The 27566-nt window shown below is 40.7% G+C and overlaps 1 protein-coding gene and 2 long non-coding RNA genes across 3 annotated transcripts in view; 2 read left to right on the forward strand and 1 right to left on the reverse strand.

Annotated features, from left to right (window-relative positions):
• Positions 1-27566, forward strand: part of ext1c (exostoses (multiple) 1c) — a 147976-nt gene that overhangs the window by 103270 nt on the left and 17140 nt on the right. Inside the window, exons 2-4 of the mRNA XM_079570925.1 lie at positions 4810-4903; positions 21571-21678; positions 25253-25372. Of these exons, the coding sequence (XP_079427051.1) occupies positions 4810-4903; positions 21571-21678; positions 25253-25372 (322 nt within the window). The remainder of the gene's footprint in view (positions 1-4809; positions 4904-21570; positions 21679-25252; positions 25373-27566) is intronic.
• LOC306973793 lies at positions 6811-7529 on the forward strand. The gene is made up of 3 exons (XR_013793586.1): positions 6811-6986; positions 7194-7235; positions 7473-7529. It is a non-coding gene; the product is annotated as an uncharacterized lncRNA (long non-coding RNA).
• LOC306974241 lies at positions 11255-11689 on the reverse strand. Its single transcript, XR_013793614.1, has 3 exons — positions 11617-11689; positions 11418-11493; positions 11255-11341 (listed from the first exon to the last, which is right to left on the reverse strand). It is a non-coding gene; the product is annotated as an uncharacterized lncRNA (long non-coding RNA).

Here is a 27566-nt window from a genome sequence, read left to right on the forward strand (position 1 = left end):
TCGTCGCCTCGCCCGACTCTGTGGGTACTTTCTCTTTCCTCCGTACATCCATCTTGTTTCCCCCTCGTCTCCCTGCAGTTGTTTATTTGCCGATTCGATGTCGGTGAAAAAAAATAAGCCCCCCATTAATCTTCCCAGTCACTTAGTCATTTATTTAACCCCCGCGTGAGTGATGGGATGCAGGCCGCCTTTTTTTTTTTTTTTGGAGCCCAGAAAATGAGCGTTTCACAGGCTGGGGAGTCGTGTTCGCGTCGAATTGCTCTCGACATGAATGGCTGTCACTGTGGACGCACTTGGGAGGGAGTGGGGGGGGCGGGGATTGTATTTGATATGTCAAGAACGCCCCCTACACGCCGCATATGTACATACACTTGAGCGAAAGGCGCCTTGTTTGGGGCTTATGCGCAGATAGCACCTGTTGAAAGAGCTTTGCCAATGATGGAATGACGTGTAGGCGTTTCAATACCAAAATAAACCAATGTATATGTATAAAACAGGGCTCCGCGCCACCAGGCTGTCAACACTGTTTAAGAGACTCACAAAAGGGTGATTTCTAAAGCGATTTCTGTTCAGATCGTGTTCTGGGGAACGGGTGTAGTCGAGGCACAGACGTGAGAAAATGAATTTGAAGGTTGAAGCGTTGTTCTCTTAACCAAATGTGTGGGGAAATGTGAATGAAATAATGATGAGATTTATGGCTGGCTCTTTTTATGTCATTGTTTTTAACCCTTTAACCTCCGCCTTAAACGAGCACATTTTCTCCAGTTCAGCTTTACCCAAATCAAAAGCTTCTCGAATGGAGCCTACAGGCCAAGAGTAACGCCTCATTTGAAAGCAAAGACCTACAAAACTGATCTATCAAATCTTTTCCTTGCTTTTTCAGCGTTTTATTTTGCCGCCGCTGTTTTGTTGGTTTTTTGTTGCTCCTTGATCACGGTTTTGTCGTGTTTTTGTTGCCTGTTTTGTTTCACTTTTGTCGCCCGTCTTGTTGCGTGTTTGTCGCCTGTTTTGTTGCTTTTTTGTTTCCTTTTTTTCACCTGTTTTGTCGCTTCTTGTCACCTGGTTTGTCGTGTTTTTGTCACCTATTTTGTCGCCTGTTTTCACTTTTATGTTGCCTGTTTTGTAAGGTTTTGTCGCCTGTTTCATCACTTTTTTGTAACATTGTGTCACTTTTTTCACCGGTTCTGTCACTTTGTGTCGCCTGGTTTGTTGTGTTTTTGTCACCTATTTAGTCGCCTGTTTTAGCATATTTTGCTTTTTTGTCACTTTTTTGTTGCCTTGTTTGTTGTGTTTTCATCCTCATTTATGTCTTGTTTTTTTTTCCCCCAAACAAGCTTTTAGATTTGGGTAAGGTTAGTAGGCAGTTGTGAACCGATCTGAGCCCATTCTACACATTAGGACATGGCTGGAACATGTAGGGGGAGGAAAATACTTAATTTCAACATTTTTAAACCATATAGAATAGAATTTGCCATATAGAACCAGAAAACAGAATAATCATGTTTATTTATCCCTTTTCCCTCCATTTAATTTCTTTTGCATTTGTATCTTTTATTTGAGATGAAACAACCAAGAAACTTCCTTTAACTACAGAAGTTTTTCCTATTTTTTCCAGTTTTTTGGATGTTTTATCCAAATTGTTTCCCGACATCTTCCCATTTTTTCCCACATTAGTCTTTGTCCCCCCCCCCCAAATTTTCCAAAATGTTAAATTTTTTCTAAATGTATTTTATTTTTTTTTCTCATTTTGCCCCAAATTTCACCACTGTTTTTCCCTGCTTTTCTTTTTTATTTCAACTTCAGTTTCACCTATATTTTCTTTTAAATGTTGATGACCAACAGCATCAAAACTTATCAAGATTCTGTATTTCTTTTGGGTACCTTCTTTCGATACTTTCACTTTTTCAATACGAGCAGTGCCTGAACCTTTTTTTGTCTTGTTTAATGGTATCTAACCCTATAAATAAAGTCTAGCAAACCCTAAACACCAACGCTCCTGCACCGAATACGACTGTAATATTGAGCAACATTACAAGCAAAATGAAAGTGAAAGAAAAGCAGCACAAATAAAATGGTCTCAAAAGCGAGATTAGACTATGAAACACGGCGCTCTTTTATGAGGAGGCTGTATCCATCTGTTTACAACAAAACCATTTAGCACATGAAGGGAGCATTGATGTAGCGCTTTTTCATGTTTTTTTCCCTTCCTCTTTTTTTTTTTTTTTTTACTATCCAAGTGTGAGAAATGATGTTGCAGTCTCCCGGGTGATGCATGGCCATGGGGAGTGGGCTGTCCCAACTCAAGCATGAATCAATAGGAAGCCAGTGTACAGCGTATTTACTGTGTGCGCATTACCACGGGTGATGGATATGTAATTTTCGACATTCTCCCGGAAATATCTCGAGCCCTTTGTGAATGGGTTTGCAGATTTACGACTGGGGACATAATCGGAGCCGTTATGATGTAATGGCCTGAATGAAAGCAACAATAACTGTGGTCTATTTTATGTGTGGCAGATGCTAAATATCGTATATCATGGAAGGAGAGCGATGGGAGTTTTATTGCAGTTGTTTATGGAGCGAGACTATTTCACTCAAAGCAGATTGCGGCTTTGCAGATAAGATTGTGCATATTATTGCTTAAAGATTTATATTTACCCTGGTGTGTGCCGCGATGTGCATTGGATACTGTTTTAAGGCTTCTAAGCTTAGAGGTTATCCTTGAAGACTGCATGGAGTGTATTTATTTTTCCAAACGTCTACTTATGCCTTAAACATATGTAAAACCCTGTAGGACAACGTAAGATCCACCGCCTGACCCAAAAACATCTCACACTCTCTATTTGTGTTTTTTCCTATATTTCTTCTGCAGTGTTAACAGCGCCAGTGTTGCGTTCATTTTTCACCAAGATCTTGTATTGATGATGGGAGAGTGTGACCACTGCTGCAAAGGCGACTCCAGCACATCCCAGAGATTCTCACTGGGGTTAAGATCTGGACCATAGCTGTCAAGTGTCCCGTTTTGACCGGGAAACAACCGTATTTTACCCCATCTTGGAGCTTAGTTGTTGATGGGACGGTTTGTAGCCAGGTCCACATTAATGTACCCATAGGCCCCGGAGCTTAAACAGAATTGTAGGCCCCAACCCCCATCAGCGCAAACCCTCACGCTAACCTATAATCCTAACCCTAAATCCCTCAAAAACCCTAAGCAGGTAGGGTGGGCCTACTCCAGGTACACACATAGGAGCACACATTGATGTCACAAACAATTAATCACTTTTTTTTCCCTTAATTCTGATAGACCCTTGACTGGTAGGCCCCCGGGGTCCAGCCCCTTCTAGCCCATTGGATCAGGTGGCTCTGTTTGTAGCGAGTGCCGCAAAATGTCCCTTATTTTCAAATCCAAGACTGGACAGGTACAGTAAGATCTGGATTCTGAGGAGGCCAATCCATGTCATGCTCCCTGACCCGCTCTTCCACAATGTGAGCCCCAAAGAATCCTGGCATCGTCATCTTGGAACATGCCAGTGCCATCAAGAAATGAGAGTGTGAATGGGTGAAAGGTTCCTTGCTGTAAAGCGCTTTGGGCCTGATGAAAGAAAAAAAGCGCTTTATAAGTTGAGACTATTTACCATTCTTTGGGCACATGGTCTTTCTGAAGCTAGACCTGACCAACAGCAGCAACCCCATATCAGAACAGTGAGTTAAATCCAGGTGGCAACGTTTGTGTTCCATTAAACTTCAAGAGAAATCCTAAGCAATATGTTTTTTCATCTAATGGTGTCTTAAAAAGTCTTAAAAAAGTATTATATCAGGACTTTAAAGGGACTATACAGAGTTTAAAAATGTTAAAATTATGTGTTTTCCTCCCCCTACATGTTCCAGCCATGTCCTAATGTGTGGAATGAGCTCAGACCTGTTCACCACAACTGCCTCTAAAATCCTGCACTGTCACTCAAAAAGGTGTTACTTCGGGTCCGAATAACTCAATATAGAACCTGCAGTTACACATATGACCTGAGGTGGCAGTGTATAATATGGCCAACTTGCATCTAGCCCCTTTAAACAAGGCTAAATTGCAACAGAATTCGGAAAATTATGACGAAAACTAAAGAGCAAATGTTTAAGTTACCATGGTCTTTGTTTTGGCTGTGTTTGCAACAAAAAAAAGTCTTAGTCAGATTGTGATATTTTGTGGCTTGATATTAAGGCCTCAAAATGTTACAGTTCATTGCACTGAACACACGCCTTGTTTAAGTCCGTAAAGTATTAGTTTACATTGTTGTAGTTACAGTACAGCTCACACCTCCACAGCTGTTGTCTCCATGTCCGGCGACCTGTGAACGCAGCAGTGTTTTGTGTTTCTTGAGTTGCTTTGAAGCGGCCGAATGTGGGCGCAGACTTGAGTGGTTTTGACAGAGCCCACAGTGGAACAGCTACGACAAGTGTCTGTGAGTGGCTCCGAGTCATGAGGGCGCTGGACATGTGCGGGACAAATGGGCCTTTTTACCAAAACAACCTGAAGCATCTTGACTTTTGCAAAGGGGGGTTCATCTTGTGTCCTTGAGCAAGACACTGCATCCATCTTGATTTAGACCTCAGTGACGTCTCGTGATGTGTTTACAGCCACGGAGCATGCTGTACTGCTGTTGTGTCATTTGGCAAAGAGTCTATGTTTTTTTGACTTTGAGTGAATGGTTTCTTGACTCAGTTGCATGTTTAGTTTTGTACGTTTCTATATTTATTGCTGTAATAATGATAATGCACAGTTATCTTTATGCATGTCTCTGTTTTTGTATCCTCCAGGTTCGATTACCAGGAGCTGCTCCATAACTCCACGTTCTGCCTGGTGCCTCGCGGTCGACGTCTGGGCTCCTTCCGCTTCTTAGAGTCGCTGCAGGTAACGTAATACACATAAAACCATCATTACAGCCCTCTTAAAATGATGAGTTATCGCCTAATATAGTATACAGCGTAGACACAGGCGGACAAAACGCAAAATATAATCTCACATTACGACAAAAGAAAAAAGAACCTGTAGTATGAAGAAGTAAAGGGAGAAAACGTCATTATTTGCTCTGTAGTTGTGTGTCAGCTCAAAGTGTCGATGAATAATCAACCCTCATTCAGTTTTGATTGTTTAGTGTTTAAAACTAAACTTAAAGGTTTGGCTGAAGGGGAATCAGACATGTGACCACTGACAATTAGCCTTATGTTTTATGTCTCAAGTTTAATTGTGTGGATATTGGCTAATTCTGGCATATTTACATTTACATGTTCATTAAAATGCATTGTCCCTTTAAATAAATAAACAAAACGAATGTTATTCTTGTTTACTTGATGTTTAGAAAGTGCTGTTTCCAGTAGTATGGAGCCTGTTACCATTATAAGCATATGATGTCCACATTATAAGCGTTACGGACACTACACGTCTTCAAGACAAAAGTCCATAGTTTGCCCGTTTTTGATACTGGTTCAAACAGTCCTTATTTTTTTTGTTGAAGCCATACTAAGTAACTTGTTCACCTTAATAAATCCTATTCTTAGTCCCTCTGGGGGTAATACAAGTGTTAATGGGATGATTGGAAGGTCTTTCATCTCCCCCGGAGATAAAAAAAAAAAAACGTAACATGCTACAACACCCGCTTATGGCCTCTAGGGGCATGAGTTACTTTGTACTGCTTTAATTGCCCCAGTGTTAATTATATCTATATATAAAATAATATAAACTTCAGTATGTGTGGTATGGCCCATATACAGTACATTCCAGTTATGGACACTGCATGAAAACACAGACAATTCAATTCAAGTTTCAATCGTTTGCCTCTGTGAAAATACTATCAATTGCAATATTTTTTAACATTTCATGGCCTGTTTTGATGTCACTACTGCTCACATATTACACTGAACTACCAAGGTTTGGCCCTTTCAAACAGCACAGACACCATAAAAAAGATGAAATGGGTAATTGTCTATTCTCCCATAATATAAGGGCTTTTGTGAAATGCTAATTTATTACATCAAAAATGATTGGTTAAGACAGTTTAAGAAAATATGGCTCAAGTGACACCAATAAAAGTGACTTGCCCATAATAACACAGGTATCCATCACGTAATAATCATCTATTTGGATTTATATTTTGTAAAATCTTCAATTTGCAGGAGCTTTACAACTTTGATTATGGCTGACCCGATTGTAGCTAACTGTGCTGTGCCACTGCTGCTACTTCCACAACTTTTTCTTTATGATCCTTCCCCAAAAGAATCCCAATTAGAAACAAATCTCTGCCTCTCGGTTGACTTGTGCAGGCTGTAGTTTGAACGAGGGGAATAACCCAATAAAGTAATGCGGCAAAAACCCTTGTAGGAGAGGTCGTAATAGAGGGTACTCGTTTTTCAGCCAAAAAGAAAGTTTAATTCCTTCAATAAAAATCCGTTACGCTGCTCGAATAGAAGTCTTTTTTCTCCTTTCCCCCTCTGCACACATCCTCAAAGCCTGGTGGACGCATTACACTGGTTTACATTACAGCCCACACCATCAGCCACTCCAGAAGTCGCTGTTTCTCATCTTTCCCCGCGCTCATTCAAACAAACACGCTCGCCACATGTCAACGCCGCAATCACCAAAACATTAACTCACAACTTTCCTTTCACACAATGCCTTTAGCCTCACTGAGTCATCCTGTTTCCTCTCTCGTTTTTGCACCGGAAACAGACTTTTCTCAATGGGTCGTAGCTTATCCCTTTAATGGTACTCCCTACATGTTTTTTTGGTAAATTTTGTTATTATTATTTACCATTTGGGGGACAAAAAATGTTTTTATTTTTATTGTTTTGATTAGACCTCCCAGTTATCTGCTCTAAACCAGTCCAAACCTGATCTAAACTAGCATGAAACCCATCCAAAGTTACTCTAAACCAGTAAAAACCAGGTCTACATCAGTCAAAACCTGTCGAAACCAGCATGAACCAGTCCAAACCAGGTCTAAACCGGTCCAAACCAGGTCTAAAATGGTCCAAAACAGATCTAAACCAGTCCAAACAGATCTAAACCGGTCCAAACAGGCCTAAACCAGCCCCAAACCTGCTCTAACCCAGTCCAAACCCGCTCTAAACCAGTCCAAATTTGGTCTAAACTGGTCCAAGCCCAAACTGGATATTTGGAGTATTACACACTTGATCCAAACCAGGTCTAAACCGGTGCATAGCAGGTCTAATCCAGTCCAAACCAGGTCTAAACTGGTCTAAACAGGTCTAAGCCGGTCCAAACAGGTCTAAAACAGTCTAAACCAGGTCTAAACCAGTCTGAACCAGCTCTAAAACAGTCCAAACACGTCCGAACCAGGGCTAAATCATTCCAAACCTGCTCTAAACCAGTCCAAACCTGCTCTAAGCCAGTCCAAATTTGGTCTAAACTGGTCCAACCCCAAACTGGATATTTGGAGTATTATACACTTGATCCAAACCAGGTCTAAACCGTTCCATAGCAGGTCTAATCCAGTCCAAACCAGGTCTAAACCGGTCCAAACAGGTCTAAAACTGTCTAAACCAGGTCTAACCCAGTCCGAACCTGCTCTAAACCAGTCCAAACACGTCCGAACCAGGGCGAAATCAGTCGAAACCTGCTCTAAACCAGTCCAAACCCGCTCTAAACCAGTCCATACTTGGTCTAAACTTGTCCAACCCCAAACTGGATATTTGGAGTCATACAAACTTGAACCAAATGGTAGAGATGGGCAGATTTCGCGTGCTCTACCAAATGGTTGAGCAAACTAATAAAGGGTTAAATACACCAAGACCAACTCGGATGTCTAATGTTTAGGTTTCACTGCGGGTTTTATGGCGTGTTTTTTTTTTAGGCTATCTGCGCCTTAATGTTTCACATCTGTGAGCGCTTTCCTCGCATCTTTGTGTTAGTTTAGCCGTAAAGGCCTAATAAAATGGCGCTATTAAGCCACACACATTGAGCGAAACGGCGTTAGCGACTATTTCGGAGCGTTGAAAAGAGCAGAGGGCTACAACGACCGCAGGCAGTGCAGCGGAGATGTGAAAAGTGCTGTTTTTTTTTTTTATGCCACCCAAGTCGGCTCCGAGCGGGAACGACCGATGAATGTTTTTAGTTTGGGGCTGGATACAGTGACTGCTTTTCGGGGCTGCTGTGATTTTAGTCAACGTCATGGAAAGTGAAGTATCAGGGAGGGCTACACAGCTACACAGAAGTTCTTCCAGTGATGTGATTAGATTTGCAAATCAAGGGTTCAGTCCACATTAACGTTTGAAATATGAGCTACAAAGAGTTTGCAACTCCCCGAATAACCACTAAATTGCAATTTCTTTCTGTGATCAAGTTTTTATTGAGTTGTAAATTCCAATCTCGCCCCAGTATAAGGGTTCAGTTGAGATTGATTGTGCTTCGCGGTATTAGAACAGATTCGAACAACTGGTGCAATGAGCTCCAAGTGCCAAATAAAGTCACATAAAACTGAAAACCTAGACCACATGTGTACTCAGATGCGAGAAACTATAAAAGCTAGTGATTGAATAGCAGTGAAATGGGTCACAAGGGTATGATAGATAATGTAATGTACAGTTAAATACAGAAATGAAGAAAAGTAATGTGGGTGTAGACACAACGAGTATTAATCCTAAACTTAACTAGTCCTATCTAAACTAAAGGGACTAAAAAATATGTATCATGTTACGGCTTTAATGGCTTATAAGATTCTGCTCCTTTTCACTCTTCCCTATTATTGATTATTATTGTGTTAATGGACGATGAATTGAATGAAATGTTTAGATGTTTACAAGGCATTAAGAAGCATTATTATACGGCTCTTCACAACGTAAATAGAACGCTCCGTTGATTTGAATGGGATTTCCCAACGTTCTACCGGTTATTATTTTCTGATAAAGGACCTCTGAAAAAAATAATGACCGCTGCCAATGGCAACGGAGTTCGTGCTTTCATATCACTCCGCGCGTACGTAGTAGCGACACTATCTCTGTCCCCGTCACTGCGAGAGAAGTTGGGGGAATTGCTCGTGAAGTTAGCGTGAGTCTGACTTTCAACTTACCAAGAGATTCACCACCATTACTCCTCTCAAACTGCGCCTTCAACTAAGTAGCTAGGCTAGCTACTAGCCTTGCTGCTTCTAGCAAGGCTAGTAGCGTCGGGGTCCGGTTCGCCCTGTCGGTGCTTATTTTCCCGATAATGACCAGCGTTCTATACATTATCCTTTACTTAAAAGTCATGAATGGTCCCAAATTAAGGCCTTAAAGGTGCACAACGCAAGTCTCTGAGTTTTCGCAGAACTATGCCCCCTTTGGCGAAAAGCGGAACTGCACTCAGAGTTGTGCACGCTCCTGGACCACACGCACGCTTGCACGAGCACGAGCCGATCAGAACCAAAGGAGCGTCATTCGTGATTGCACAAATCTTTTGTTGAGAGTCGTAATGTCTTCAGAGGTAAGAAAGTTATAAGTTATTTTGAATTATGTGAAAGGATTTTGCATTTCAGTTAAACAACATTAATTTTTCAGAGGAAAAACGGGGTTAGGAGAAAGGTAAAAATAATAATAATAATCCCATTTCTACCCGTTTTGTGTGTTCACTGATGATTGGATTATAATTGTAATGCGTTCATGAATAATATAAATTATTACTTTGTATAAGCTAAAAAATAATAATCAGAGAGTGACACACCAAATACCTTATTAGTTGGTCAACAAAGTAGACTGAAATATAACGCTACCATCTCAGCTAAAACAGCCTGATCCTCCGAATATTTGTGGGGGTTTAGCTTGTTTTATTGATCTGCTTAGTAGCATATTCCAACAGTAATATATTCTTATTAGACAGTAATTTGAAATACATGTATCTGTGAAATGTGCTAATACTTTTCAACTACTGTACCAGGGCAGGTTATGTAGCTGCCAAAAGTCACTAGTTTATACATTTAGAAGAGAAAAAAAGGCTCCCTATACACATAGCATGGAATTAATTCACACAGTACAAGATCATATTAGCTGGGAAATAGAAAGCGCATGGGCCGGTAGTGATGCAGTTCAGAAGCAAACTTGATGTAGACGAATAGTTATTTGTTTTGGAAAAAGTCAGCCTGCTGTACAATATGAGGGAAGTAAAATAAGCATCCCTTTTATCATTGTATTTCTTTCCTGCGATGTGTAGAATACAGCATGTATCTTATCACAATAACAAAATATTGTTTTCCCTTTAGAATTCCAGCTCGGGTCATTTTGATGTTCTTGTGGAGAGAAGTGGCAGCAGTGCAGGGCAGAGCAGACGGGGAGACCACGAGGAAGACCAAGGGGGGAGGCAGAAGAATCTTGCTCAATCATGTGCACGATTGATCAGTGAGGACAGAAAATGATCCTGACCCTTTTGGCATTTATGTTGACTGTAAAGAAGCTCCATTCAGGCAATAAACAAGCTGTGAGCACATGAGAAAATATGTCCACGAATTAGGGAAGAAAAGGCTTTATTGTAAATATGTTGTTCCATGTTTGTAAAAATAAATATATATGCACTGCTTATGTTTCACTTGGAGTTTGTTCAGGAGCTGATGGCATCTAGAAAAACAAAACATGATTTTTAGCAATTAGAACAAATATGTTTTTATGGAACAGATAACAGACATGCATTGTAAAACAATGAAAACGAACATACCTGCCCTCTGTGGACACGCGACTGCACCAGATCAGCTGTAGGACGGGGCACAAGGCCAGACAGGGGTCATATGTTCTGAAGCTTCGTTTTCTTGGGGGAGTCCTGCAGACTGAAGTCGTATTCGTAGAATTTTTGTCTGCAGGTCAGGGATGTCACTGTAGTCTTCGGCCCGGTCTGTGACTTCTTGCAGTACAGTCGTTTTTGCCTGCACAACAATTTATATGACATAAGTTCTCAAAACATGCGTTATATAGGAAAGTCATAAAGTGATCACTTACGACACATGGCCTTTGTTGTTGACATGCACCGGTCGGTGGTCATGGTGGTCGTGGCCGTCGTCTGTCCTGGCTTCATATGAAGAAGCAGATCCCGGGCGTAGGACCTCTCTTTCCTTACTTTTATCACCCAAAGACCCATGGACTCCACCATGTCAGTGGAGTGCACCTCACCACACACCCTAAAATACAAAAATAAACCTCTATAATGTAATAGTAGAAGCAACATTGACATCTACTACTACAGTACTTTACATACATTTTCAATGATCAGACTCACCATAAACTCCTCTGTTGCTTGCATGTTGACAAGCAATAGAATTACAATATCTTTTATCCAGCCAAGTATTGTTTTATGTCGCGACATCACCCAGGCCTGTTGAACAAGTTCAAATTTTAAATTCATGTTTCATTACTACATGTCACTCTCACATGAAAACCATGTCACTTACAGCATAAAGTCTCTTAGTGAGATGCTTTGCAGCCAGACGTCGAGGGAATAGGAAACGCCCTCTCGTTGATTCTCTCCTTGTAATAAAACACAAACACTGCATTAGAAAATGCCCATCACTATCTCAAATACAGAAAATATTCTGATTTACAAATGAAAGAAAAAACGCCAGAGACAAAGCACATAAACCACTGAATTACCTGGGGAGTCCATTTGTCCGTCAGCTAAAATAGAAACACAGATGCATGTCAGTTATTCGAGAATTTGCAAATATCTGCAGTTTATAACTTACCAAGGCCAACAACACTGTTTTCAGTCTGTAATGGGTTTATAATGGCAGCCCTCTTCTCTGTCCAAAACTCCCTTACAGCTGGTACGCAGTAGAAATGATGCATCCCATAGTAGAAGATGCACCATTCTCATGTTTATTATTTGAAGAGGTTATGGCTGTTCCACATCCACATCTTGTGTCCGCGTGGGCAAACTATGCAGATATATATGCAGAAGTATTACAAATGCACCTACATTATATTACATTACATCCTGTTCATGACTTTTTTTAAAACACTACAGACATTTAGTACTCACCAAGTCGACTATAACTGCAGTCCATGAGGCTTCCTCAAGCCCAATGATTGGAAGTTCATCCAATTGATTCCGCACTGAACCACCAGGGCTGTGTAACAAAAACATACACACTTTATTCACACCTTTACAAGGAAAAGACAGTAGGAACTGCATTACAAACATACCACAAAGACACAGGGCGACACAATCAGAGACCTGTGTGTGTGGCCAGTTCTCGCTCAAACTCCTGTGCACAAGAAAACATACAATATCTTAGCCAAAAAAATGTAAAGTCAGTAAATTATTGACCCCAAACGAAGTAAAGATTGGAAGACATTATCATTATTACGGTATTATTATTTATTAGCAATTCACACACCATCTAAACCAGGACCAACTCAGGACTAACTCAGGACTACACCAGGTCTACACCAGGTCTGAACTAGGTCTAGACATAAACCAGGTCCAAAGTAGGAGTAAACAATGACTAACATTTATATGGGTGGCGTGCGCTCTTCACAAATAATTTATCAGAATCGTGTACACAGCAACAGCCACGTTAGCCTGTCAAGTAACATTTTTGTACCACGTTTCTGGGAACAATTGACTGATTTTCCCCCTAAAGAAAACATATCAGACAAAGTTGAGTCTAAGTCGGTGTGTTGGTCAAGGACATGAGCACCGTTTAGCATTAGCATCATTTTGAAGATGTGAGTGAAACGTAAAAGGCTCCCGGTAAACCAAACACTAAAACATGGTGTTCATCTTTTATGTTATGTTTCATGATGTACGATTGATCTGAAGAAAACTCCACGTTTGTGAACCTGCTCATTGACAATGGCAATAAAACCAATTCTGACCGTACATTTAGCTAAGCAAACGCGTAGCATTACACATGTTACGCATCGTCATTTGTTGACATAGATTTACCGTATCAGACATCGTATTAGACATTAGAGACTGTGTCTTACCCTTGTAGTAAGGAGAAAGCAGCTGAGGTCCGGGTGAGCCCGAGAGCGGACCGGAGGTAGTTTGTCCGATGTTGACTCGTCTCTGCGGCGCCTGTTTGACTCCAAATTGCCCCTTTTCGGTCACACTAGACAAAGTTTTTATCTTCTTTATCGTACGTTGAGTTTGCGTTTGGGTTTGGGATCAACAAGTGTCCGGTCTCTTACAATCCACCCTCTACTTTCGCAAAAGTCGCGGAGTTGTCTTCGCTGATGCGGATAATGGCGGCGAATCAACAAACTCCCCAGAGCCAGGTGCGCGTGAACGCGCATGACGTCACGCCCAGGCTCAAAACCGGGATTCCGTCCCGAATCCGTCTTATTTATTTTACTGCACAGGATTATAGGGGCGAGTGCAGTGATCAGAGAGGAGCTCAATCAGCACATCAGGCAATTGTTTAAACATGTATGGGTGAGAAAACGGTTATTTTTAACATTTAGAGTTGCGCATAGCACCTTTAAATGTCATGAAAAAGCTTTAAATTTGACTACTACTGGCATTATCTAAATGTATTAGAAAATTATGACAACTCCCAACAATATTTACTGTGTAAGTTTGTCAAAAAATACCAAAATGATTTAAAACATGTTTAGCTGCAGCTTTAGCTGAAGTTTACCTTTATTTTTTTTCGCTAAAAAGTTGCGGTTTTGTCCAATCCTGTTTCCACTGTTTAATGAAACGTTTGCACATCTTAAGAAATGAAATGTGCAGCAATTTTTGTTGGTCTTAGCTTTCAAATGAGGCGTTACGCTGGCCTATAGGCTGTGACCTTATGGATTTGGGTCCAGGTGGGTCATACTTTAGAATACAGCCCGGTAACTCCTGGTTAGTTACTGTGGTACATCCTGGTACTTACCTTCTGCCTGTATAAACCGAAGTATTGGCAGTGAGTCCTGTTTCTAAAAGTGTGCACGAAATGAAGTCTTGGTTTGCCTGAATGAAAATACCAATCTAAAATGTTAGTCTGGAGCCCTGTATTGATTAACCCTGGGACGGTGAACTAATGACTAATTATAAGTCTCACAACTGCACCAGGATTTATCCAGTTTTTTTTCCTGTTTATTGGCTTTGATTGCATCACGTCCTAATTCAGACTTGTCGTATCCAAGTCTAAACGCCAAACTAATTGAACAGCACCGGCTACTTCCACCGCCAATGGTCGTCTTCCCCTTCTGTGTCCTCCATTCCACCCCCATTCAAACTACTATAAGTTTTTTTTTTTTTTTTCCTTCTCTGTGGCAAGTATTTTCCTAGTGCCAGCCAAATCCACATAAGAACTGGCAGTTTGCAGCTCGGTGCGCTCACCCACTGCCAGTTTTCCGTGAACGCTTACGCAAAAACTTCCCCCCCGCTCCAACACAAACAGACCCTCCGAGGCCAAAGATGTGGGCTGTAACATTTTTAGAGTTTTTCAAGTGACGCTCGATGAGAAAAATGTGTGAAAGAGAATTGTGTGTTTTAATTTGTTTCTGCTTGTCGATTTCAATGTCATTTGCTTTTAGTCTCTTGTTGCTTTCATAAAGTGGCGGCGAGTCATCACGTTGTTCATTCGTACGACTCTGCTTTAACAGGGAAATGCCATCTGAAGTCCTAACCTCTCCGAGTTAGTTCATATTGTCAGAGCCTTGTAGAAAAAGGCAGGTGCTATGAAAAATATGAAAAAAGAAAGGCATTAGCGACCTAATATGGGGAGAGCTAATTTATTATGTGACAGCAAGGGGGCATCGGCAAGAATGCAAGGTGGAGATGATTCAGAGTTTGTCGTCTTTATTAAATATTTACAAGGGAGTCCTATGTGTGTGTGGTTCTGTAACACATAAAAAATATATGTATAAATTCTAATGTCACTGTTTTGTTTGTCCTTTTGTGGCATTTCCATTGCTTTTTTGTGGCTTTATTTTTGCTTTTTTGTCGCATTTTTATGTAAGTCACATGACGTAACTTTGGCAGCTTTTTTGTTGCTTTTTTATGTGGCTGTTTTTGTCACGTTTTTAAATTTGGGTAGAAGAAACTCAGCTCGGGTGGGGGTTAAGAGGTTTATAATTAAGGAAGTATCCTCAATTTAAAGGGGACAAATCATAGACTTGCGTTTTAAAGAAACAGGCCACTGTTTTTCCACACTGAGATATGTTCTTACCTGAGCTTAGACAAGTTGATAAGTACCTGTCTGGTCTTTGTGCGTGCCTATGGAAAAGCGCGGTTGCCTCCAACTTCACCCCCGTTTGGAGCTATCGGAATACACTGGGCGAGGCCAAATGCTAACAACATCTTTGGTCGTTTTGCGTGACTGAGGGCACACACAAAGACCAGACGCATCAACTCGTCTAAGCTCAGGTAAGAACATATCTCAGTATAGAAAACCGGTGGCCTGTTCCTTTAACCATTTGTATAGTTCTTCACCAAAGACACACCTGCAGTTTATTTTAGTAATTTAGTAACTTTGTACATTCTGGATATTATTGTATAGTTAGTTGTCCAATTACTACATTCATTAGGTCTTCTAAGAATGATAGCCAGACCTGTGTGTTATTTCATTTCATGCCTAATAAGTTGAACCCTGCAGTGTCTTTCATATTTTGCAGTTTATAGACCATCACTCGACCCGTTCATGACCCGTTCTGATCATTTCTGCACTCAGTTTACGTGTATTGTGGCATCATCGAATTGTTCACGACGCTGATTAAAAGTGGTGGTGTTTGGTTTTTACTGTAGTTGAATCCCCCTAATGCCAACATAAAGGTAAGAAAGATACGAGTTAGTACAGCAGTCCTTACTCGAGTGTCATTTACACACATATCCATGAAAAGATAAAATATGAGCTATTAATGCACAAAGGAAGGTTAATAGACTGTGATGGTGTTAATGGCATGCATGACAAATGATAAGTCCTGAAGTGCTGAAAAGTACACTCGTGTTTGACCCATTGCTGCAGGATTTCGCGCTCTGTGCCGCTATGAATAAACTTGCATGGATAGCATCAAGGCTTTTCCTCCTCTGACAGTAAACCGACTTTATGTGAGACCACTTTGAGCGCAGCGTCTACTACAATTTCATAACACGGGTCATTCTTCTTTGATTGTATAAACAGCAGGCCACAGTTAGAGCAGCAGCTTAGTGTATACAAAACACGAGGCATGCTACAGGAACCGAGAACAGCAGGAAGTTTACAGTATCACCTTTCTTTTTGGCTTTTACATGGCGTGGCAGTAGCAATTCATCTCTCGCTTTTATGTGCGCTGACTTGTGGGTGTTTTAAGACGGATGCCCTTAATCACACAACACAAATCGTTTTTTTTCAAGGTTGGGGTTTTGGCAGAGAGAGAGAGAGCGTGATCGGACTCTGAGCCTGTCACTGTAACTTGGTGATTGACGGACAGGAACCTGAACTAGGTCCACATCAATGAAACGTAGTTGCTTTGGTGATTTCTGTTTGCGTTTTTGCTAACTTACATTTTCAAACCAGGGTCTAAGATCGCCTGAGGGTCCCTGAGTCGGGGTTCACTTAGAGTAAACAGAGTAATTTCAACCACAAATTGCGTAATGGAATAATCTCAATCTCTTTATTATTGTTGATGGCATCAACTATGCAAATAAGAAATCTATTCATAAATCCTCAACTTAAACACCTGAATTTATCACAGCTTCACATTGACTGAGAGTAAAGAGTGATGGGGTTTTGGTTTACAGAAAATTGAAGTACAGATGGCAGTTTGTACTCCACTACCACATTTGTAAAAAAGTTTAACCTCTTAGCCACCTCTTAATGCACTGGGTTACAGTGGGGGGTAAGAGGTAAAAATTGTCAGCATATACTGTATTTTGTCCCATTTAAAAGTCCATGTAAAATAACGCTGCGTTTGGAAAGGGGTTCTTAAGATGCTCATTCCAGAACAGCAGGTGGCTGACTCACCCCAAGGAAGAAGCTTTGTCCCTGTAGTGTTGGTGTATTTGCGGTGTGATTTTTGTGTTTTTGATGATGCAAAGTCACATCACTTACAGTTGTGCTCAAACGTTTACATACCCTGGCAGATTTTTAAAAGATTTTTTGACAGAATATAAATCATAACACTCGTAGTTAGCGGTTGTGTGAAGTCACCCCCGTTCTGTGTATTGCCCCCTTTTGCATCAATGACAGCTTGGAGTCTTTTGTGGTAGTTGTGGAGGAGGTTCTGTATATATAATCTAATCGTAAAGCGGCCCATTCTTCTTGATCATAAACTAGATCTGGGTCATTCTTTCTTTTTTCATTATGATTTAAAAAGAGCAAACGTTTTGTATTATCTTTCATAATCTTTGAAAAATACAAAAAATCTAAATTTCTGCCAGAGTATGTAAACCTTTGAGCACAACTGTATTTAAACTGATTTGTATTTTCTGCTTCACCAAATACTTTAACTTAAAGGCAATATACCTGATTTTCTAGTCATGGAATGAAAGTTGTTTTTGTCCTGTTTGATTTTCAGGCTACTTTTCTGGCATTTATGTGAAAGCGAACTTGAAAAGTGACCCTGAAAGTTGTGAAATGTGCCGATAAACTCCTCCCTGTGAATGAATGAATGAATTTGGACCACAGCTAACATTTTAATTTAGTGGCTTCCTTTCATTGTTCATTAAAAATTAAATTAAATTAAAAATATTTGACAATTCTTCTACTAATTAAGTAGTTTGATCCCCACTGATTGTTCTTGCACTCTAGCTGACTGCGTCTGTCCTATCTAGTTAATACCATGTCATAGCCCTCCTTCTATTTTAAGGTCAGGGGAACTCCAGACCCGATCCCCTCTGAGCCTCTCCCCAGGAATGCCCCCTCCCTGTGGGGCAGAGAGAACTCGGGCCACCCCTGGGTCCTGGATTATCACTTGGTCTTGGCCTGTGCGACCTTTATGTAACCTAACAGCGCATTGTGACACATACAGAGACCTGTGAATAGTGCGTTTAAGCCCGTTGTCCTTCATCAGCTCCATTCTCAGATGTAACTTTAGCCACACACAAATCCGAGCTCCACTTTGATCCAAGTTTATCGACCACTGCTGCTGATCCTCTGTGATCTAATTAGAAAAGTGAAAACGACACTCTTGCTTGCAGACTTTCATAAACAACATTTTCTGAAAGATAAATGTTGTAATAATTACGATCTAAAAATGTGTTTTTTTTACCGTAGGCGCCAACGAGAACGACTGACTTTATGGTCTATTTAACAAATCAGACACTGAGAGCTGCACTTGTGCGAGAGACCTTGATAAACAACATTATATTTCATGTATTTAATGGTAATTTAGTTTGTCTCAACCTAGATGTTTTTTTCTGGAAGCCACACTTTGAGCTACATTTGTATAAAGACTTTTATAGAATCTTAGACTTTGACAAAGATGTATTAGTAATTTGATGTGCATCTGCTGGGTATTGTTGAATAATACCAGTATGGTATTGAAAAAAAGGTTTAGATATTACTGGTACTGAAAAGTATCAAAAGCAGGTACTGGGGGGGGGGGAGTCTTTAGTTTTGAGGCAGGGACAACATTAAAGGAAGTAACTTGGCTGTTTCAGCTCAAATAAATAATACAAATTTAAAAGAAATAACCTTTTATGGAATAAGTTAACATTATTGTTATGTTTTCTATATATGACCATATAGGACAAAATATGACAAATATTTTATTAGGTATCGAAAAAAGGATTGTTCAGGTATCAGTGTCGAAAACTAAGTTCTGTTAATAAAGTACCGGTATCGAAACAGATGTAGCAGCAGTACCCAGCCCTATTAATGACCTAACTAACATTAAAGTAGTGACTTTTAAAATAAATATTTTGTTACACAGATATTAAATGTGATATTAAAACAGTAAGTAACTTGTTTACCTTAATAAATCCTTTCCGTAGTCCCTCTGGGGGTAATACAAGTCTTAATGAGATGATTGGGGGGTCTTTCATCTCCCCCTGGTGTCTCTGGCCAGAAAACCGCAATTGCAGCTTTCCCTGCTCCGACCCAGAGACACCAATACACACTAATGGAATCACGAAGAAGAAGCTAACAGGCTAATGGGTAAAGCTAACTGTGGGCTAGCGCCACTTAAACAGTATTTACAGCCAAGTTTGAGGGGAAAAAAATTATCTCCATTGTGTAATTGGATGTACAATATCCCTCTCTCCCTTTGTCTTTTCTGTCAGTGTAGTTGTTACTCTCACGGACAATTAATGAGTAAAAAACCGCAACATGCTACGACACCTGCAGTGGCTCTTATGGCCTCTCGGGGCATGAGTTACTTAGCTGTGCTTCAAGTGAGTCACATAATTTGATAAAGCAAATTACATCAACACCCACTGTTGTCGTTCCTGCTGGCTTGGCCCAAATTACTCTTGGACTTTTTACCACAGTGCTAAAAAAAAAAAAAAATTTTTAATGAAACTTATGTTCAAAATTTGCAAGACAGCACAACAGCGTATTTCAAAACACCTGAATAGAACAGGAGCACTGCTAAATGCGTCCGACTGTATTTGTCTCTGCCCCTTGTATAGTTTCAACATGTATGTCATGTGCTTTTCCACTAATGTTGGTATAATGATGGTCGCTGGTACAGAATGACAGTCACATCATCTGTGAAGAGAATCAATAGTGTCATTCATTGTGAAGTGCAGTTTGAATCCGAGCCTATTTTTACAATTATTTCCTGCAGTGAGTCAAGTTATCCGACAAAGGAAGTTTATTTGCAGCGCACAATTTGTCCATAAAGTAAATGGTGTTTCACAGAATAGGAAACATCATTAATCTTTATGAAATTAAACTGAATGCAAATAAATGTTCAGTTGTCATTTGCACAGCTGGATAGTAGCCTGTCGCACATGTTTACGTTTTAATCTCTTTATTGTGTCCAAGTTCTGTTAAAAATATCTTTTTGCTTGAACTCCCGAAGTTGAGACCTGTGGCGGCTGAATCGCTGACATTAGTGACGCTGTATAGAGTCTGACAAAAGCCAAACAATGCACCCTTGAAAATCATGGCATAAAAAAACTAGCACAACTTCAAACAGCTGTCAGCGAACGTGGGAATATTTCAACATCAAAAATGTGTTTCAATAATGTTTACCTCCTCTTCAGACGCTTCCTGCGCTTGTACCTAATTAGTCCTCTCCGTCGGCCCTGTCACATTTAAAAGAGTTTGACTGACAGACTCTTTAAAGAAACACCCCAGGGAATCATGGGAAATAATACGTGGAAGTTTTTAGCGATTCTTGCCACAGTATGGAGTCTACACAGTATAGTACTCCTATGGATCGACATTAGCTTCGTTTTAGGGAGTATCACAAAGAGGAGCAGCTGGTTAGAAAATATACTCTCAGAAATGTGCCCAAAAACAGCTGTGAAATGACGCTTGTGAGAGCCACGAGGGAGGACGTGTCCAACATGTGCGAGAATAAAAGTTTGTTAACTGGAATTTATGGTTCATAGGCGTGCAAGTTTTTGTGTGTATTCTCTTTCAAGATAAAAACTTCAGCAAAAAGTGTGGGTTATTTGTGCAAAAGTGCAAAATTAGAGTGGGTCGTCTCATGATTGGGAGGTTGGGGGTTTCAATCCCAGCGTCTGAAGATGCCCACTGTTGTTGTGTCCTTGGGTATTACATTTCAACCCTTCCTTGCCCCCAGTGTCTGTGTACATTGGTGCATAAATGAGAGTGTGAATGGGTGACTGGTTCCTTACTGTAATGCGCTAATGAAGCTAATGAAGGTAAAAGCACTGTATAAGTTGAGACTATTTACCATTTATAAACAGTACAGTTGGCCAAAGCGCCGTGAAAGTGAACGAAACAAGTAATAGTGAAAATGCTTATCATTCTGTGTTAAACGCCTGCGAAAAGAGGTGCGTTTTTTCGGAGAGATTTAAAAACGAGTATAGAGACTGGGCCTCAGCTGGTTCCACAGCCGCAGCAGAGAAGGCTCGATCTCCCCGAAGTTTGCGCTTGGTTTTCAGTTGCAGCTCATCTGCTGAACCTTGAGAGGGAGCATAAGGGGGAATCAGGTCGGACAGATAGGAGGGGGCGAGGTCTTTTAAAAGTAAATAGAGGAATTTTGAATTCAACTCTAAATTTGACTGGGATCCAATGGAGCGAAGCTAAAACCGGTGAGATATTCAGGTTTCCATGTCCCTATTAAAAGCCAAGCTGGAGTCGGGGAAGTGCACCCTGGCTCACACCGGCATAAAGGCCATTACAGTAATCCAGCCTGGTCGTCACAAAGGCATGTATTACAGTCTTAAAATGCTGCCTTCACAAAATGGGCTTCAGGCTTCAGTTTTCTTAAGTGGAAAAAAACTGACGTAACGACAGCACTAATTTGCTTCTCAGGTTTTAGTTCAGGATCCATTCTAAAACCCAAAACTGTCTCTCAAACATCCACACCATCCCACAGAATTTATCTGTGTCTCTAACTTCATTACACCAGAGAATTTAACAAGCCAGTTTCCCCTGTTTGACTTTGTTCATTCAGTTTATGCATTATTTAGCTGTTTCTCCATTGAGCTATTGCTGATGTCCGGTTTTTGCTTCCTCCCACTCCTGACCTCCGCCCTCTCTTGACCCCCTGAAGGCGGCGTGTGTCCCCGTGCTGCTGAGCAACGGCTGGGAGCTGCCCTTCTCTGACGTGATCCAGTGGAACCACGCCGTGATCGAGGGCGATGAGAGGCTCCTGCTGCAGGTAACTCACTCCGTGTGCAACACCAAGAAGTATCTATAAAGTATAGGGGGAAATGTTGCTCAAATGATGGATAAAAATGAATGGCTCTAGGACTCCCTTGCAAAAAAGAGGAAATCTCAACAGAGCTTATCTTGATAATAAATATATAAATGAAATAGTAAACAGACAGAATATTGACCATTTTGTTTGACCACCAATATTTGCAAGGTGAGTCGGCAGCAATAATGTAACAAGGGCCAATAACGTGATCATTTCGGGCAATTTTATTTGCAATGATGACATAATAAGTGGCCAATACAGAGCAAAACATAACATATAAACACATTTTGCCAATAATAATCTACATAGAGTCATTCAAGTATCACCAGGTTAAAATGGTTTATTGGTCCAATTTACATATGAGTGTACAATGTTTACCTTTACCATGTGGGCACAATGACAGTGTCAGCCGTGCTAATAAGTCTAATGTGTTAAAGCAGTACTAAGTAATTTGTTTACCATAATAGCTTCTTTTTGTAGTCCCTCTGGGGGTAATACAAGTGTTGATGATTGGGAGGCTTTCATCTCCCCCTGGTGTCTCAGGCTAGAAAACCACAAGGCGCAATGTACATTAATAGAATCACAAAGAAGAAGCTAACAGGCTAACGGGCAATGCTAACTGCAGCTAGCGCCACTTTAAACAGTATTTACAGCCAAGTTTGAGTGAAAAAATATATTTCCATTGTGTAATTGGATGTACAATATCCCTCCATCCCTTTATCTTTTCTGTCAGTGTAGTATTTACTCTCCCGGACAATTAATGAGTAAAAAACCGCAACATGCTACGACACCTGCAGTGGCGCTTATGGCCTCTAGGGGCATGAGTTACTTAGTTCTGCTTTAAAGGTGGGGATGGGTGAAATTACTTAAATGTTTATGCCATCGCCCTCAATCTGTAAAAGCAATTTCTCAAAAAACTAATTATATTTCAGTCACTTTATTATAAATAAATCATTCCATTATTAGTAAAACGTGGTCAGGTATTTGGCTCAACTATTTTATTACATCTTTGACCTGTTGTCACTTTATTGGTTTGGTACACTTACAGTTATGACGTTATTGGTTCCAACAAGATGTCCTAAATGTCCTTCCTCGTCTCTTCTCAGTTCATCCTGTCCACATTTCCACTCAGTGACACTGCGTACAGCACCAGTACAAAGCATTATGGCATTACCTGTATCAAAGCGCACCTTTACAAGCCGCTGCGCTCCCAGATTAAACAACACACGGCTCTAATCCAGCTGGGTTTAAAGCGCTGGGCCCACTGATCTCCTCTGTCTCTGTTACAAATGCCCCACACAATGAAAGCAGAGCCGCGGACACTGGCGAATGCTGCAGCCTTTATCTTCAGCCCGCCACATGCATTACATCATGTCGGACGACCATTGATCCGATTCGATCCGAAGCGCAGCGGGACGGGGGATCGGAGGCTGGGTAACGAAGGGGAACGGACCTGGGACGCAACACAACAGCAGGGCTTAAGTAAAGCAGATGATCAGACACACTCTGACAAACAGGGCACGAGTGAGAGGAAAGATGAACAACATGTTTGGGGTTAAACTACAGCTGGGCCATGTGAAAAATAGTTCCCTTATAATGATACATTCAATTTTGTTTTCATTCATCCACTCCACACTTAGGGTCGATAAGCTACTAATGCCTTGGGGTAGGTAAATTAAGCAGATATGATGATCCAAATGATGATTCAAAATAGTAAATCTCAGCTCAAACACCAAATTAACATTAGCATTGTAAAACAAATGAATTTCCATTGTATTCCTCAAAGTCCACACAGTGAGCTGACACTGCCCCGGGAGGCTGCAGACGTGTCGATTAAACAAGATGATAATTGAGATCTAATTAGAATTCATGGAATTGCACAGCCTTTGTCAAAACCGTTTTATTATTGTCTTGAGCGTAACATCTTTAACTACCATCTACTACAGGGATAGCCCAGTTTGCTCGTTGTTGGGCTAGTTTTCTTCATCGTCAAAAGACCGAGGGCCGGATCCTCCAATTGTAAAGTAAAGCATCACTATCCACAAAGGCCAGTGTTGTGTGGCCTAAAAATGACATTTTTATACTCACTACTGCCACCTCAGGTCATACGTGTAACTGCAGGTTCTATATTAAGTTTGTGCATGATGGCAATTTTGAGTGACTGGCTGGAACATGAAGGGGGAGGAAAATACAGAATTGTAACTTTTTTAAACTCCGTCTAGTCCATTTAATGTAAAAGAGTACAGTACAGTACAGAATTGTTCACATTTCTAGAGCAGGGGTTGCCAAACTTTTTGGGCTGCGACCCCCAAAATCATCAGACCAACAACTCGGGACCACCTCAATGTAAATATAGTTAGTATTTATAATAAATTCAGGTGCACAACATTTAAAATCAGCTTTATTAAAGCAGGACTATACATTAATAAATGTTTATCAAGTTTGAGTGAAAAAAATTATCTCCATTGTTTAATTGGATGTACAATATCCCTCTCTCCCTTTGTCTTTTCTGTCAGCCTAGGATTTACTCTTACGGACAATTAATGAGTGAAAAACCGCAACATGCTACGACACCTGCAGTGGCGCTTATGGCCTCTAGGGGCACGAGTTACTTAGTACTGCTTTAATGTTTGCTTCGGTTGTATGTTTTGATATTTGGTTTGATTTCACTAAAATATACTGTTTTCAATCAAAAGTACATACAATTCATTGTTATGAATAAAAAATATGATGTCTTGAAAACCTCTCGCAACCCCTTGATGGGTTCCGACCTCAACTTTGGGAACCCATATATTAGTACTTTTACGAGTACTTCTTCATCAAAATCATCTTCAGAGCCAGAGTTTCTATGATGGAGGGCCGGATTTGCCCCCCGGGCCTGATGTTGCCTACACCTGATCTACTACTGCTGTTGCACAGAGTGACCCAGGTGATTGAAGTGTCACCCTCCAACAGAAAGAGTGGCTGCCACATCTCTACAATTCAGCCCCAGGGCATTTGAGAAACATGCCAAACTTGTAAAGGCCAAAATACTAGAATTTTGTATATATTTAGAGATATAAATGCAACATATTTAAAAATAAATGGTAAAAGATATGTCTCCACATACTATCATCAGCTCAAGGTGGAAAAGTCCTTGATATGGTGACGAACACATTTACATTAAAAAGTGCAATCTCAAGTGTCTTTAACTATTTTCCATTAAGACGCTGTTGCTATTAAAGGCTTTAATGGAGTCTGCTCCTTCAGTGATTCAGCCGCGTCGAAGAGTCACTCGAAATCCTGCTTCACTAATTAAGATCCATTATCAGAAAACACTTTAAAGAACTTAAGAGGAGACTTTCTTCTCTTTACCTTTACCACTCAAGTAAAAGTGTTCAGTAGAGCTGCAAAGTTAAAGCAAACTCAAATCAAAATCTCGGTCGGATTTTTCATATGTTATCTCGATTTTAAAATATGTATCGCAAATCGAATCACTATTATCATACTATTATGTATTTTCATCATCCGTAATGCTTTATGTTTCCTTCTTCAGGTGCCGTCCACAGTGCGAGCCGTGGGGAACGAGCGGATCCTGGCTTTGAGACAGAGGACTCAGATGTTGTGGGAGGCCTATTTCTCTTCGGTCGATAAGATTGTCCTCACCACACTCGAGGTTAGATTTACTATATTAAAGCTTTGATTCTGGCTGCACATTCGTAAGACAATATAACATTCTGTAAAAAAGAGAGAGTAAGAGTTTGAGAAGCCTCTCTGTTGTGTTTGAGTGGGCATCCTCCTGGTTCACTGTTTTCCTGTGCACTACAAGACCAGTGGTTCTCAAGCTACTCGCACCAAATACCACCTTACGAAATATTTGTCCTTTCAAGTACCACCATGCCAGGTTTAAAGTTGTAAATCCTGAATTACTCCATTATCCAGCCGTGAAAATTGGCGGAAATTGAGTAAAATCTCTCAGCTGTTGCCTAAATGCATTTCTAGCTCTGACAGAAACACTTAACCTAATTGAAGCTCGTCTCAGCCGGAGTTCATAGTGAGTTGAGACATGAATAAGGCGGACCACCAAAGCTAACACTGTGCTAATTTTTAGCCTCTGACTTCCTGGTTCGCGCTGGAGGAAAATGCTCTGTATTTTGACACACACCCCGCCTAGAACTGCCACCTTAACATGGTGGAGGGGGTTGAGCGCCTGAATGATCCTGGGAACTCCGTTTTCGGGGGCTTCGTGCCCCTGGTAGGGTCTCCCATGGAAAACAGATCCTAGGTGACGGGTCAGACAAAGAGTGGTTCAAAAGCTCCTTATGAGAGACAAACAGGCCCGGTTAGAACCATGAGGCCGTCCTTCTGTGGACCCACCACCTGCAGGAGAAGCCATAAGAGGCTGGTGCTATGTGATTTGGGCAGCTCCAACAGAAGAAAATGGATGGATGGATGGATGGATGGATGGATGGATGGATGGATGGATGGATGGATTTTGACACACAAGAGCGAAGATGGTCTGTGAAAGGAGTGAAACAGCGCCCCCAATTTGACGCTGGTGGCCAAAAAGTGTACTGCATCCTTATTTACCATTGAGAATGAATGGGAGAGAGTTAGTAATAACCATATGCGGTGCAAAAATAGGTCACTCTCTGGCGGGTCAATGTAATTGTTCGGGGCCCCACCTTTGGGCACCCCTGGTATAGATGGATGGATCAAAAGCAGAAGACAAGTTTTCCTAGTTTTGTTTATTTATTAATGAATTGTAACATCTAATGTATTACGTATCTGGTGTGGTTTTATATCAATCATGATAGGTTAGCAAACCATATAATTCATCTATACTCATCCAAATGTTACCAAACCAAACCCCCACCTGAACCGAGGACATTTTCTCCAGTTTGGCATTACCCAAACCTAAAAGCTTCTTGAAAAAAAAAAAAGATTCAAAAAGTGACAAAAACGAGGATGAAAACGCAACCGCCTTAAAGTGACAAAAACATGAGTAAAAAGTAATAAAGCAACAAAAAGGCCAGAAAAAAAATAATAATAATTTGGAGATACTGTGTCTACGTACTTCAGCGGAGCTTATTTTTGTTGCTGCCGTGTTGTTTTTGCTCTCAATCCGAGCCCTTGCAAGTCATAACTCATTTAATAACATATCATTCCTTTACATTACCGCGCATTTGGGGATTTCTGTTGCGCGGCAAATCGGATGTGAGGCGCTTTGAACACATTTCCCTCGACGTTTCACTACGGCTCTGCGCGGAGATAGTAAAAATCCAACCCCGTAATCAGAAAGATAGAAGGGCGCCCTTGGCTCGGCTGCTTTCGGGACGGGGGGGCTGATGACAGGACGGCGGCTCCGAAACCACAACAAGGTCCTGACTGAAGGACGGTGTTTACGGACCGCTTTTGTTTTGGGAGCTGTTTTTACTTTTGCTTTTAGGGGAAACTGTGTTCAATTACATTTCAGTTATGCCGCAGTAAGTTCCCTAAAAGAATCTTGCGATGGCTGTTGGATGGTCACAAGAGATTTGTGGAAATACATGTCATAGAGATAGACTTTTAAAACAGGTAAGATAGAAGGAGAAAGAGGTTTGCCAGTTTGCCAGTGTGGTGCTAAAGTATTAAGTATTCCATAAATTGTTGCATTAGGAGGCCAGATTTATATGTATTCTTTGTATTAAAAATTCTTCTCTAGCTTTAAAATGTAATCCATGGATTCTAAAATGGAGAATACAGTTATATGAAGGTCATATAACTGTATGACCTTATACAGTCATATAACTGTATAAGGTACAGTATATGACCTTATACTGGGTCATATAACTGTATTCTCCATTTTAGAATTCATGGTATAAGGTCAT

Source organism: Gobius niger (genome assembly GCF_951799975.1).
Source record: "Gobius niger genome assembly, chromosome: 14".
NCBI lineage: Eukaryota > Metazoa > Chordata > Actinopteri > Gobiiformes > Gobiidae > Gobius > Gobius niger.